Source organism: Asparagus officinalis, chromosome 5 (assembly GCF_001876935.1).
Source record: "Asparagus officinalis chromosome 5, Aspof.V1, whole genome shotgun sequence".
In the NCBI taxonomy this organism is placed as follows: Eukaryota; Viridiplantae; Streptophyta; class Magnoliopsida; order Asparagales; family Asparagaceae; genus Asparagus; species Asparagus officinalis.
In genome coordinates this window covers 117,890,954-117,905,680 of record NC_033798.1, presented here as the reverse complement: position 1 = coordinate 117,905,680, position 14,727 = coordinate 117,890,954, and the positions used below count along the sequence as shown (strand labels likewise).

The following is a 14,727-nucleotide window of genomic DNA, read 5'->3' as shown; positions in this document are numbered from 1 at the left end:
AAATTGGCATTTGGGTGGGATTTTATTAAATTCTAGGATCAAAAAGTGGGTTTTAGAATTCCATAAAACTTGTTTGTTTTAAAACAAATTTTTGAATATCAAATTCCCAAATAATAAAAAAGTATTATATTTAAGGATTTGTGAAATCCTCTTTTTTGGGTGGGATGTGGGGTGAAATTCAAAAGTGTTAGACAAATTAAGGATTTCAAATTCAAAAAAGTTTAAAACAAACAAAAATTTTACAAATTATAGTATTCCAAATCCCACAATATTGTTAAAACAAACAAAGTTTTAGCAATCCTAACCCATAACAAATTACCTATGGATTTCAAATCCCATGATGAAATCCATATCCTAAAATTATAGGATTTTAAACAAACACCCCCTTAGTACGTATTTCCGAGGGTATGCATGTACCATCTAATTCTGTAGAGTTGTATTAGTTTCAATTTAATTTCTCTCTCGATCCCCCTTAATGCATGTCAGGAAATACGTGGACAAAAGTACTTTACATGATAATGATTTTGTATCCGCAGCAGACAAGGTGAATATTCTCAATCAACTTATTTAAAACTAGTACGAATTTGATATACTTGTAAATTATTTGAAACATACGAACATATGTTTGAATACATATTTGCACATCCGAGTTTCAATTTCTTTTATATTAATGCGCGCAAGACTAGAAGTTAGTAAGTTCATTTAACCAATTTTTATCTGATAACATTAATCAATTGTATTCAGTAATACTACTGTTGTAGTAATGTAGTATAATGATTGCGTATCCCAACTTATTTTACCAAATATGGATACTAAGTTAGGTATATGTGAATGATATTGACGTCCATATTTTACAAGCAAACAAATACGTCAAACGCGAGTACCCACAGACAAGGTTTGTTTACATCTCTGGACCAATATGGATCTATGATATGTTTTTAGAAACTAAGTAAGATGCACGTGCTTTTATATGGTTAAATATCATGATTGTTTGATTTACTTTTTTAATATAAATTGACCGTGAAATTATTTTTCCTCTAAATCTATACTTGATGATGGAATATTATCTGTGAACTTTCATAATACTTTTGTTTAGGTAGGTTCAACTTGCATTTTATATTATTGCGACCATAAGTAGTGCAAGCAATAAACCATTCACACAAATTGAACTATAAGAGGTACTCGCAATTTGGCAATACTACAAGGGATCTATTGACAATTATGTATTTTTCATTGTTTTCATTTATGTCTTTCTTACATTATCCTCATAGTCATACGTTTTTTAAACATTTACCACTCTAATCTAGTAATTCGTACTTATCCCAAATTGTATCCATTCTTGGAATAGTTTGTTAAAAAGATCAATATTTTAGAAACAACTAAACTATCTTCGATCAGTAAATTAACAAAGTTAAAAACAATTAACCTTAATGTTGTTAGATCTGAAAATGAAAATTTTCATCAGTTGATTTAAAGTCGATTTAACAATATCTCTAAAATGATTTTGTTAATTTTTATGTTACTCTACGGAGATCTTATAAGCTAAAAATACTAATGGGCTGGTTAAGGTTAAAGTCAGGATCATACAAGTTGGTAGAAGCCCAAGCCCAATAAATCATTTTGGGCTTTCCTAGTATCTTTGATCCAATTGGAGCTTTTTGGCAAATTTGAAGTCCACGATCGTTTCTATTGGAATGCAAAAATTTCCCTTAGGGCCTGTTTGGATTCGTAGGGGGTGAAGGGAAGTTAAGGGAAACTGAGTGAAGGGAAGGGAAGGGAAATGAAGGGAAGAGAAGGGAATTCCATTCCCCTTGGTTCCACCCCAATTTGGGGGGTAACAATTTTTATACTATTAGGGGGTGAACCAAGGTGAATGGAGGTGAATTAACTTCACCTTCTAAGTGTTCCCAAACAAGGTGAATGGAGGTGAATGGTTCCCCTAACTTCCCTTCACCATTGTTCCCCTCAATCCAAACAAGCCCTTAGGGAAGGGGGTTACTCAATTAGAACTCAAAAATAGAACTAGATTAATTTATAAAATAAATTTTACGATATTAGCTAATTAGAACAAAAACTAAGATAAAAATAGATGTAACTAATAAATTTCACATATTATTAGGAAGTAATTTTATCAATGAAAAGTTGTTAGAAGTAACTAATAAAGGAAAGACTAATAAAAAAATTATTTATTTCCTAATTAATATGTATTTCAACTACTTCCGAGCTACTTCTGAGTAATGAGGATTGGAAAAATATTTTAAAAGTAAGGATGACACTTATGCGCCACATAAACGTTTAAGGAATTATTAAAAGCAAGTTTTTCAAAGAATCAAACACACTTTTTGTTTGGAAGTAACAGAAGTAACATCTACTTCTTTTACTTTAGCTACTTCATAATTACTTCGGTGCAAACAAACATGCATGGGAACTAGGGTGAATAACTTCACCTCCTAAGTGTTCCCAAACAAGATGAATGGTTCCCCTGACTTCCCTTCTCCAATATTCCGCTCAATCCAAACAAGCCATTAATAAAATCATCTGGCAAACTCATTTTCCTCAGGGTGTGGAGGTGTTTCAGAGAAAACAGAAGAAAAACATGCCCTCAAACGGACAAGCTTGTCCTCTCTCTCTCACTAACTCACGCACTATATACTCTAAAAAACGGAAGCAAAACCCACAAAGCTCTCAGCTTGCCAAGGAAAAATGGGCTCTGTTAACCTTCAATCTCAAACCCTCCTCCTCCAGGTCCGTTGCTCTAACGAAGACCTCAAGGGCCAAAGAGTGGCTGTGAGTAATCTCCTCCCTCTTCTTTCAAATTTTCAATTTGGGTTTCTTCTTTCACCGGCTGTGGTTAAAACTCTCCTACATCGGAAAAATGTTGGTAGTAGTGAACTTGTTGAGCTATAAATAATTTCATTTTGTTGGGTATGTTTGAATATTGCTGAACTGGGGAGATTTTATCACTTCTAGTTGAATCCAGGTAGGAATTGATAGGATTTGAATCATCCTATGTTCTTGGCGTGGATTAAGGTTTGACATTTGAATTAAGTTGATTAGTGAATGCATCAGTGAGAAGTCAGAAGTAGATTCAATAGATATAGGATGCAAGAGAATAGTTTTTGATGGCTGGGTTAGATCCTGTCATATAGCTGAAGGAACTGCCAGCACTAAAGAGTAGAGGCAGTAGAAAGGATATCAGTATTTGATAATCTTAAGCTGGAATTACATGATATATTGATATTTACGAGTATCTAATTGTTAGAGTAGAAAAATATATAATTCTCAACCCTTACTACAACTTCAGAGTTTTGGTGTAATACCGTGATTGTTAGGGACTTTAAGATGATATCAGAACAAACCAAGTTCAAATACCATTAATATTTGGCCACAAATTGAAAGTAGATTTTTTAAAAATTTACACTGCTGCATGAGTCTAGGTTTTGGCCCATAAAAGGGCGCTCAATCTGCGGGGGCATGTTAGAATATAGAAGTATAACCCTCTGCCATCACCATAACTTCAGAGTGTTGGTGTAATGGTTAGGGACTTTGACACTAACCATACCTATTGTTTATTCTTTTTGATAGGTTATAGGCCTCGGAACATCTGGGAGAGCTGCAGCAAAACTTGCCCTCGCTAGAGGCGCTTCTGTTCTTGCTGTTGATAAGAATGAAAAGTTGGTGCCGCTTGAAGTATGTTTAGACATCAATAAAATGAAATTTTATAGCAGTTGTTATTTCGTGCTAAATTTTACTTTTCTTTATATCTCATTTTTACCTCTGACCCGAGAATGATCTCTAATTTCAGCTGGACCCTCAATTTACAGAACATGCTGATATTCAAACAATTCTTGGTTATTGTGATAATTCACACCTCGCCAATGCAGATAGCGTGGTTGTTTCACCTGGAGTTTCTCTCCAGGATTATAACCTTTCTACTTTGCTCCAATCCGTAAGTTTAGTAACTTTTCTTTTATTAACGTTGGGTTTGGGTTTACAATATAATCAGGATGATCAAGATTCCACACAACCAAACTCAAAAAAAATACATAATCAGTGTCTTCTCTATACCACATTATATATATGTCACTATCATTTCTAGTTTTACATATCTTCGCTATATTTTCTCAATTTTTTCTTCTAATGTTGCAACACATTTTATACCTCATTTCAGTCTTTTCTACATCATTTTCTTCTCATGCAATATACATACTATTTCTGATAGCCATGGTTTTTCTACAAAAAAAAATCTTCTTTGGAATTTATTTGCGAAAGTTTACATGCTCTACTAAACCACTTGCTAGTCCTCTAAGAAAATTGCTACATGATTTGGCAACTGACCCTGTCTAATTTGGCATTGATTATTTTCTGTTCTGATTATATAACTGATGTTAGATAAAGTTGCATGAGCTTGTTGAAGTGCAGGGTAGACAAGTGATGTCTGAGTTAGACTTTGCAGCAGAAGTATTGCCAAAAGAAATAAAAGTTTTGGCAGTGACAGGAACAAATGGAAAATCCACTGTGACTTCTTTTGCTGGCCAGGTTTGTGTTTTCTGTTTTTTCCCCTCCACTTCTTAAAAGTGAGCTGATTAGCACTTCAAATTACGATACAAATGTGTTCGTTAATATTGCAATAAGCTATTGTGAAAACATTTCATGTATGATTCCTTACAAACTAGTTAATATTGAATCAAGCAAAATGTAACTATTGCTCTTTATCTCAGTTTCTCTTGGCACTACATGTGCATTAGTTCCAATAACTCATTTTATTTGGCATCTTGATTTATTATACATCTGATTACTTATTCTGATGAGCTATTTTGGAAGCAGATGCTCCACCATTTAGATATCAAAGCATTTGTGGGAGGAAACCTTGGAAAGCCTCTCTCGGAAGCTGCCCTATCATGCCTAAAGGCATGTTCAATGCAAGATGCATATCAGGTACCCATTATCTTGCTTCAGTAGAATCCTATTGATCAGTTTTCTGAGGAATAGGATTCCTTTAAACGTTTCATTGAACAGTAATTTATTCTTTGATGAACAGTGTTTCTTTCATGAATAGAAATAGGGGCTTTGGCATCTCCAATCGCTTTCTCCAAAATCTGCATAAAGTCATGCACTCATATTTTCCTGCATAACAAGTAACAAGCAGTGAATAATTTAGCATATTGAACAATCAACGCAATGCACAAAATTACCAATTTGACAATCTTGACATTGCATTTATGTTTCGTATACAATGTTATTCATCATATCTTTCAAGTAGAAAGCGTAAGCTTACAGTAAGCAGCGGCTTCATTCGAAATTTTAGTAGGATTCTCTCAATTTTATCTTCAAACTTTTAAAACCCATGTGTTTATAGGTAGCAGTTGTGGAGGTTAGCAGCTATATGATGGAGATCCCTAACAGCTACTTCTGTCCTTCTGTAAGTTGGATTCTAACAATCTTCAAGTGAATATTCATAAATTATGCATATAAGTAATATTGTGGGAGAATCTCTAAAGGTTGCGGTGGTTCTGAACCTCACTCCTGATCATCTAGAGAGGCACAAGACTATGCAGAATTATGCTGCTATGAAATGCCGTCTTTTTGCTCATATGAAGGATCCCAAGCTGGCGGTCCTTCCTGTTGGTAGGGCTATGTTCATGTTGTATAGAGTTAATTTCTTATTAGATGCATCTAGTAACTTGTCTGAAGTCCAAATCTTGAATTATTATCTAATGTGTATTAGCTCTAGATCTTTTTAAAGTAGAACTCTGGTCTCTTGTACTAATTGTTTTAGGTCAACACACATTACTTAAAGAAAAATAATAAAGTCTGTTTTCCAACTAAGTTGAGCTTTTTAATTTTTAAGTATAACCTTTTCTTTCCCTAGTCTCATTTATTTGTTGATGGCATTTTGTTAAATTTCAGTATTTATCAAGCGTTAGATGTAGAAAACAATCAATTAATAGGCATTGCGCTCAAATACCACAAGTCTTGACATTTTGAATTGTTTTCTAATGGCACTCTACTCTTATCTGACCCCCCCCCCCAACACCCCCACCCCCAAAAAAAAAAAAAAACCCCACTTTAAGTCTCCTTGTGCATATTTCACTCATTGATATTCATACCCATAGAATAATATACCAATCATATAGCACGTCCCCCCCCCCCCCCCCCTCTTTTTTTTTGTCTACTGGCATGGTTGGCTACTTCAAATCTATCTATTTATTGTCCTTCCTTCTGTTATCTGACATGATTTATACACATTGATAGTTTTATATTGGAAGAAAGTAACAAATAGAGTGTTTTCTGAAGGAACCTTCACCTTTTCAGGAAACCCATATCTGAATGAATCTTTTAGCAATCATGCAAATGGGTGCAATGTTGCTTGGATTGATGATTTTCCAGGCATCAAGGTGCCCACATAGTTTTTTTCAGCGGTTTTTTTCCTCAATATTTTCTTTTGGTTCATCCTCATAATCATTTGACAGTAATTTTTTCCTACAAAGGTAAATGTGGAGACAAAAGTAGCAACTTTAAGCACTCCGACAGGGTCAACGACTCATCTGTTACTGGGAGATCTTAAAGCAATGGGAACCCACAACTACAGTAATGCAGCAGTGGCAGCATTTTCAGTTCTTGGATTGAATTTGGGAATAGATAGTGATACAATTAACTCTACAGTGGGAAAACTTCATCTCCTGCCTCATCGGATGCAAGTTGGTGAATAGTCTGACTTCCATTATTTTAGAACTAAGTCCTTTATATATTAATTATTATTGTTATTGAACATCGTGCATGCACATGGCTATTCACATTTATGTCAAGTTAAAATGATGGCGGTTGAGAAATATAATTGGTTTTAGCGTTGAAAGTAGTAATCATCTTTTTATATGACTCTTTGTTATACGAGCATCATGTGTAGTGTATGGATGTGCTTGTGTATTGTGTACCTAGGTAATATATAAATGAATATAGAATGGTAACATTAGAAAAGAAATGAATATAAGGCGATCCTCTGTATGCTCTCCTAAAAGATAAAGGGTTAATTGTGTATTGACCCCCTTACCATGATCCAATTGCGGATAGGTCCCCTGTAATTCTAATGTTGCAGATGAATCCAACGAGTGAATTTTTTGTCGACTCCTTTACGCTCAGGGTCTATTCATCAAAAAACAATCCTATATTTCTCTGAAGGTAAAAGAGACGAAAATTTCAGCAAGGGTCTAGCTGCAACAATAGAACTATGAGGGGGTCTGTCCTGGATGGTGGCTCTTTAAAATAGAAAACCCGCTATGCAGGTCCTTTGCTTGTCTAGTATTAGTACTTGTCTTGGTGGATCTCAATGCTGCATATTTTATAATGTTTACTTATTCTGTAATGCAGTTTGCACCGATGCTCATGGTGTGACATGGGTAGATGACAGCAAGGCAACCAATGTTGAATCAACATATGCAGGATTGATGGGTCTCAACGAACACAAGTCTGTTGTTCTTCTTGGTGGACTTGCCAAGGTAGTTTAGTTTCAATTTTGATGTTTATAAAGTAATATTTTTAGAAATGGTTGTTAGTTTGTTTCATTCCATAGCAAAAGTCAACACTCTTTTTGTTCTCTTCCATGGATCTTTCAAACTCCCATGAGAAAGTAAGCCAGTGTAACAAGTTTGACTATTCAAATGTGAGAGGGACACCTTGAAATACTAGTTGGTCACTCTCTGCACTCAGGACGATAATAAACCTCACTAATTACTTATAGTCTCCATCCTCGAAAAACTCAACTTAATAATTGCATAATAAGGACAATAGTGTTTTCCTTCAATTTTAAATTTGATCCCCTCGGCGATGTGAACTATCTTGCAGAAGGGCAGAAAATGCTATACCATTTGACTTAAATCGAAGTGGGTTACTCATACATTTTCTGCTTAATACTTGTATCTTTTTCCAACGGTTGCAATATAGCCCAGTCTTTTTTTTAAAAAATGAGAATAAAGGTTGGAAGGGCCTAGCATCTATATATCATAACTTTTTTCTTATGCAGGTATTAAATGATCAAGAAACTAATGGTTTTGAACAGCTAGTGGGACTTCTTAACCGCCATAGAGGTGTCATCACTGTAAGTAATGTTTTCTGGGGCTAGGGGCTACTTGTCTTATGCCAAAGTGCATCTTTGATGAGGAATAATTGTTAATTGCCTATTTTAGGATGTGCACACATTTTAATTTCACATTTAGAAGCAATGTATAGCTATGCCATAAGCATGATTATCAAGTTACCAGAAGGTCTGAAGAGTCCCTCCTTTTAGCTAGAGCTTTCTTTTCTTTTCTTTTCTTTTTTTCGTGGGGTCTAACTGATAAAAAACTGGTTGTTAATTTTATCCAAATGTCTAAATAGACCTCTTTTAGTTCAACGTTTTTCCATGACATAGTTACCGTCTGCAAGGGTAGTATCTATATAACCATTATGTCCTTGAAAATAATAATATGACATTTACAATTAAACATCGACATTGTCTTAAGCGAAATTCATATCTAGTAAAAACATCATCGTTTCTATGAGACCATATCACAGAGCACATAAAAATGCATCACATGTTACAACAGAACATGAGACCAGTGTTCACCAGAGCATAAAATTATGTTGTTGTTATATATGTTGAGGCTTGAAACTCCTGCATAGGTTGTCAGTAAAGGATTGAAATGAAGTGTGATGAGAATTTGAGATTTTCCCACTTAGGAGTCACTAAAATAGTCACATGGAAGTTAATACCAAACACCGAAACTGAGTGTGAAAAAGTAAACATTTTTCAATATTTATAGAGCAGAAGTGGGAATCAACTTGACATTTAGGAAGTAGAGCTCTCTATGATTTGCTTTAAACTTGAGGACTGATATGCTGTGTATACAGCAACAAGTTGCTCTTTCTCGATTTCTCGTATATACATTCACATCTTTCCTAGATAATTTAGCAAACTATCAAAACTCTGGCTGCTTTTCAGTTTGGGTCTTCAGGAGCAATGATTCACAAGACACTGTGTGACAGTGGTCTTCGCATTCCATGCGTCAATACTAAAAATCTTGAAGACGCTGTGAATTGTGCAAGGACCATGGCAATGAGAGGTCTGTTCCCTGCTACAAAATGTGCATAACTACGACGATTGATTTTCTTTGATAGTAGTAAATATATGAGAACTATTTATGTAAAAGCATAATCGGGTAAATAACAGTGCAATTTTGGCCTGAATACAGGCGATATGATTCTGCTAAGCCCAGGATGTGCAAGTTTTGATGAATTTAGAAACTTCGAGCATCGAGGAAAAGTCTTTCAACATTTAGCTGTGTCAGCATAAGAATGGAGACCTAATACCCTAGCTTGCGGCTTTATCAGATGTAGAAACATAAGATTTTTCTGCAAAAAATTGTGTCATTGATACTGTTAAGCTCTGTTTGTAAATCAATACACTTGCTGTAGCCAGTTTTGAATATTAATAAGAACAGCGATGCCTCGTTGTTAGTAATAACAGAAATCTCAGTCAAATTTGATATTTAAACAAAATGTAAGCAGCAGAAATGATTCATTCAATGAGAAACATACTTTTTATCTGATTTCGAGATTTGGCGAAATTAATAATATTCTGAGGTTTCAAATACTGCAGATACGATTAATGGTGAAGTATGATTACGAAAAAAGTGTTAAAACTTACTACCGCAAATGAGGATTAAGATAATGATATTTTCCAAAGAGCTATAGAAATATTGTCAATTGACGAAGAAACAGTGAATATGCAAAATTGAAGAATATTATATGCAATATTTACTTGTATAAAAACTGTTGAGGATTTTAAGGAGATTAATCTGTGGAATTAAATGCTAAACGAATAACGATACCAATGAAAAATACACAAGCAAGCAAACACCAAGATCTAACGTGGTTCGGAAAATCGTGCCTACGTCCACGGGGCAATCCAGAGAAATATTTCACTATGAATCAAGAGTACAATCCCTCCAAGTTACACCTGAACTTGAGGATTAAATCACAAGAGAAAGATACAGTGTTATCTCTATGATATCAAAACCTTAAAACATGTCTCACCAAAAATCTCTAATTCTCACGGAGAAATCAACATCATGCCCTCGACGACGTCGTCGTTCTGAAGACAACGGCTTTTGAATCACTGCAATCGGACAACCGAGCGATCTAGAATCTGAACTTTTTTTTCTCTCTCTCTCTCCTCTCGGGTACTGTAGCAACCATGTTATCGGATTACTGTAGTCGACGCTGTTCACCCGAAAAATTGTTCATTTAAATATTAATCTCAGGGTTCTCTTAAATAGAATTCTCCAAACCTATTCCTATTTCAAATAGATCATCCAAATCCTCTTCTAAATAGAGTTCTAATCAATTCTCCAAACCTATTCCTATTTCAAATAGATCATCCAAATCCTCTTCTAAATAGAGTTCTAATCCATGTAGACTTCTTATCCTATTTCAAATAGATCATCCAAATCCTCTTCTAAATAGAGTTCTAATCCATGTAGACTTCTTATAGATAAAATTCTAATTCATGTATACCTCCTCATGTGGGCCTTATCTTGGGCTGGACCCACAACAATCTCCCCCTCAAGCCCAATGAGGGGATATGCTAATCTTTAAGTCCTCAACGGGAGTTCATGCCGGTCAATCGCCGACACAACTCGGTCTTATCTCTGGAAACAGTCTTTGTTAAAAAATCTGCTGGATTTTCATCTGTGTGAATCTTCTGTAACTTCAGCTCCTCTTTCTCAACAACTTCTCTAAGCCAATGATATCTCACATCAATGTGTTTCGTCCTGGAATGGAATGTAGAATTCTTGCTCAAATTAAAAACACTTTAACTATCAATGAAGATTTAATAATTGTCCTCCTGTAAGCCTAACTCCTGCAGAAATCTTCTCAACCAAATCATCTCTTTACCGGCTTCTGCAACTGCAATATATTCCGCCTCTGTTGTAGATAAAACAACACACTTCTGCAACCTGGACAACCAAGATATTGCTCCCTTGCAAAAGTGAACAACCAACCTGAGGTAGACTTCCTGTGATCGAGATTATCTGCCATATCCGCATCTGCAAAACCATGTAATACTGCATTCGAACTTCCAAAACCCAAACACAATCTGGAACTGCCTTTTAAATATTTTAAGATCCACTTTACACATTTCCAATGAACTTCCCCTGGATTAGAAAGAAACCTGCTCACAACGCCAACTGCATGAGCTATATCTGGCCGAGTGCAAACCATGACATACATCAAACTCCCTACAGCTAAAGAGTAAGGAATATTCTCCATCTCACTCTTTTCCTCATCTGTAGTCAGGTAAAATTTCTTGCTAAGCTTCAAATGACATGCAAGAGGAGTACTGACTGACTTGGCATCTTTCATATTGAATCTATTAAGTAACCGTTCAACATATTTCTCCTGTGATAACCACAACTTCCTGGCTTTCCTGTCAAAAGCAATATCCATACCAAGAATCCGCTGTGCCGAGCCCAAATCCTTCATGTCAAAAGATTTAAATAACTTCTATTGCTGGTGATGCTTCCCCTGCTGAGGAGCCTCCTGCTCATGATCCTGATCATCGTCTCCCTGCTCTGGTATCTGACCATCATCATCATGCACCTGCTCTGTATCTATAGGATGCAATTGTACTGGAGATGAAACATGTGTCATATTTGGAATCTCACTAGCAACACTCTCTGACTGCTCTGCTCTCCCGAGATCTGCAATAGTCTGATCCTCCTAAAAAATCACATCTGCTCGTCTGATAGTTTGTCTTTTTTCTGGATCCCATAGTTTATAGCCGAACTCATCTTTCCATAACCAAGAAAATTATAAGGAACTGCTCTATCATCAAGCTTCTGTCTCTTCTCCTTCAGAATATGTGCAAACGCCTTACAACCAAACACCTTCAGATAAGAATAGGAAATATCTTTTCCTGACCAAACTCTCTCTGGAATATCAAAACCCAAAGGAACTGAAGGAGACCTGTTGATTATGTAGCATGTAGTGCGAACAGCTTCAACCCAAAAGCTCTTAGGTAACTTCGCCATCTTCAACATGCATCTAACTTTCTCCACAATGGTCCTGTTGTACCTCTCTACAACTCCATTATGTTGCGGTATGTCGGGTTCTGTCCTCTGATGTCGAATACCATGCTTAGAGCAATAATCTCTAGACTCAATGGAAGTGTACTCTCCTCCATTATCAGTGCGCAAACACTTCAACTTCTTTCATGTCTACCTCTCCACCATAGCATGAAACTGCCGGAAGACTGAAAATACTTGATCATTTGTCCTCAACAAGAAGACCCACATCTTCCGTGATGCATCATCAATAAATATGACAAAATACTTATTGCCACCCAAGGACTCCACCTCAATAGGACCACAAACGTCAGAATAAATCAAATCCAGTATATTATCTTTTCTTTTAGAAGACTTATTAAAAGAAACTCTATGTTGTTTGCTAAATAAACAATAATCACAAGGGGTGAGTGACGAACTTTTAGCAAAGGAAATGAGAGTCTTCTTTGCTAATATCTGCAACCCTTTCTCGCTCATGTGCCCGAGCCTCCTATGCCACAAACTGAGAGTGTCACCGTCTTGAGCCACGCTCAAAGAATCACGTGAAGCTTTCGCTTGAGTCTTGTATAAATTGCAACATACACTTCCTCTAGCTACCACAAGAGAGCCTTTGGTGATTTTACATTTTCCTCCACCAAATTAAATTTTATATCCCATTCGGTCCAAAGCAAGACCCGAAATTAAGTTGAGCCGCAAATTGAGAACATGTCACACATTCTTCAAGATCAATGTGCATCCGATATCTGTCTGCAAGTGTATATCACTAAGTCTCACAATCTTCGAGTAGCTGATATTGCCCATCTTCACATTGCCAAAGTCACCTACTTTATACGACGTGAAAATGTCTCGATTGGAGGTAGCATGACATGTAACTCCTGTATCCACTATCCACTCGGAATTCTGACTTGTAACATGCATACAGTCTTCTTCCCTGCAAATAAGAATAACATCGGTCTCAGACAGAGTAGTTGTAGTGTCACTGTTAACTTTCTTCTTCTCATCTTCTTTTCATCTTTATTCCCAACTTGCTCTTTCTTCAATGTCCAACAATTCTTCTTGATATGACATGACTTCCCACAATAAAAACAATCTCTTCCTTTAGACTTTGAACTACCCTTGGATGTGCCACGACCTCTGGACTGGTCCCTGTACCTGCTCCTGCCCATGTTCTTCGTTACAAGTGCCTGTGAGTTATATGTGTTGGTAGACTTCCTCTGAGTATCCTCATTGAATAAACTGCTAGTAACCATACTTATCGATAACACACCATCTGGAGCTGCGTTGCTAACTGTCACAACCAGTGTCTCCTAACTGTCTGGTAAAGAACCCAATAGCAATAAAGCATGTAGCTCATCATCGATAGTCATCTTCATGGTAGCTAACTGATTAATCAAACTCTTGAACTCATTCAAGTGTCATGCTATGTTACTTCCTTCTTTGAATTTTAAGTTCACCAACTGTCTCATAATAAACGTCTTGTTTCCTGCGGTCTTCTGCTCGTAAAGATCCTCAAGCTTCTTCCAAAGAGATTTCGCATTAATCTCATCCGATACATGATGAAACACACTAACGTCGATCCACATCCAAATATAACCGATCGCCTTCCTGTGTTGTTTCTCCCATTCTTTATCGGTCATCTTTTCTGACTTGGCTTCATCTCCCTCAATAGGGTCATGTAAATCTTTACAATACAAAATATCTTCCATCTTGGATTTTCATACTTACCAATTGGAACCATCCAATTTCATCATTGTGCGAAAACTCTCAGTCTTTTCCATCCCAAAGCACGCCTCAAACCAGAGCTCTGATACCACTTGTTGGGGATTTTAAGGAGATTAATCCGCAGAATTAAATACTAAACGAATAACGGTACCAATGAAAAATATCACAAGCAAGCAAACACCAAGATCTAACGTGATTCGGCAAATCGTGCCTACGTCCACGAGGCAATCCAGAGAAACATTTCACTATGAATCAAGAGTACAATCCCTCCAAGTTACACATGAACTTAATGATTAAATCACAAGAGAAAGATACAGTGTTACCTCTAGGGCACCAAAACCTTAAAACTTGTCTCACCAAAAATCTCCAACTCCCGCGGAGAAATCAGCATCGTACCCTCGACGGCGTCGTCGTTCTAAATACGACGGCGTCGTCGTTCTAAATACGACGGCGTCGTCGTTCTAAATACGACGGCGTCGTCATTCTAAATACGACGACTTTTGAATCACTGCAATCGGACAACCGAGCGATCTAGAATCTGAACTTTTCTCTCTCTTCTTCTCTCTCTCCCCTCTTGGATACTGTAGCAACCTGTTATCGGGTTACTGTAGCCAATACTATTCACCCAAAAAAATGTTTATTTAAATATTGATCTCAGGGTTCTCTTAAATAAAATTCTCCAAACCTATTCCTATTTCAAATAGATCATCTAAATCATCTTCTAACTAGAATTCTAATCCATGTAGACTTATTATAGATAGAATTCTAATTCATGTAGACCTCCTCAAGTGGGCCTTATCTTGGACTGGACCCACAACAAAAACTGCTCATTCCATATTTTTGTGAGTAGCAGCTTAGGTCGAGAAAATGAAATCGCAGCCAATGAATCAGCTACAAATTAACA

The 14,727-nt window shown here is 36.3% G+C and overlaps 1 protein-coding gene across 3 annotated transcripts; it reads left to right on the top strand.

Moving 5' to 3' along the window:
* LOC109840890 (UDP-N-acetylmuramoylalanine--D-glutamate ligase-like) lies at window positions 2,556-9,523 on the top strand. 3 transcript variants are annotated; one of them, XM_020409711.1, is made up of 13 exons: window positions 2,556-2,787; window positions 3,586-3,690; window positions 3,806-3,949; window positions 4,423-4,539; window positions 4,828-4,938; window positions 5,360-5,422; window positions 5,502-5,628; window positions 6,316-6,398; window positions 6,492-6,705; window positions 7,369-7,496; window positions 8,021-8,095; window positions 8,978-9,098; window positions 9,228-9,523. In XM_020409711.1, exons 1-13 carry the CDS (start codon window positions 2,704-2,706, stop codon window positions 9,326-9,328), a joined length of 1,473 nt encoding a protein of 490 aa, XP_020265300.1. In that variant the 5' UTR covers window positions 2,556-2,703; the 3' UTR covers window positions 9,329-9,523. The 3 variants fall into 3 exon arrangements, with proteins under 3 accessions (XP_020265300.1, XP_020265299.1, XP_020265301.1); XM_020409710.1 differs by having other exon boundaries at window positions 4,399-4,539; XM_020409712.1 differs by lacking the exon at window positions 8,978-9,098 and having other exon boundaries at window positions 4,399-4,539; window positions 9,228-9,351.

Excerpts from the sequence above, each read along its gene's own strand:
- LOC109840890 (XM_020409710.1), top strand. The coding sequence starts at position 2,704 with ATGGGCTCTGTTAACCTTCAATCTCAAACCCTCCTCCTCCAGGTCCGT. Across the intron at positions 3,691-3,805 it reads AAAAGTTGGTGCCGCTTGAA|CTGGACCCTCAATTTACAGA; the intron begins GTATGTTTAGAC and ends CTCTAATTTCAG. Across the intron at positions 9,099-9,227 it reads AAGGACCATGGCAATGAGAG|GCGATATGATTCTGCTAAGC; the intron begins GTCTGTTCCCTG and ends GCCTGAATACAG.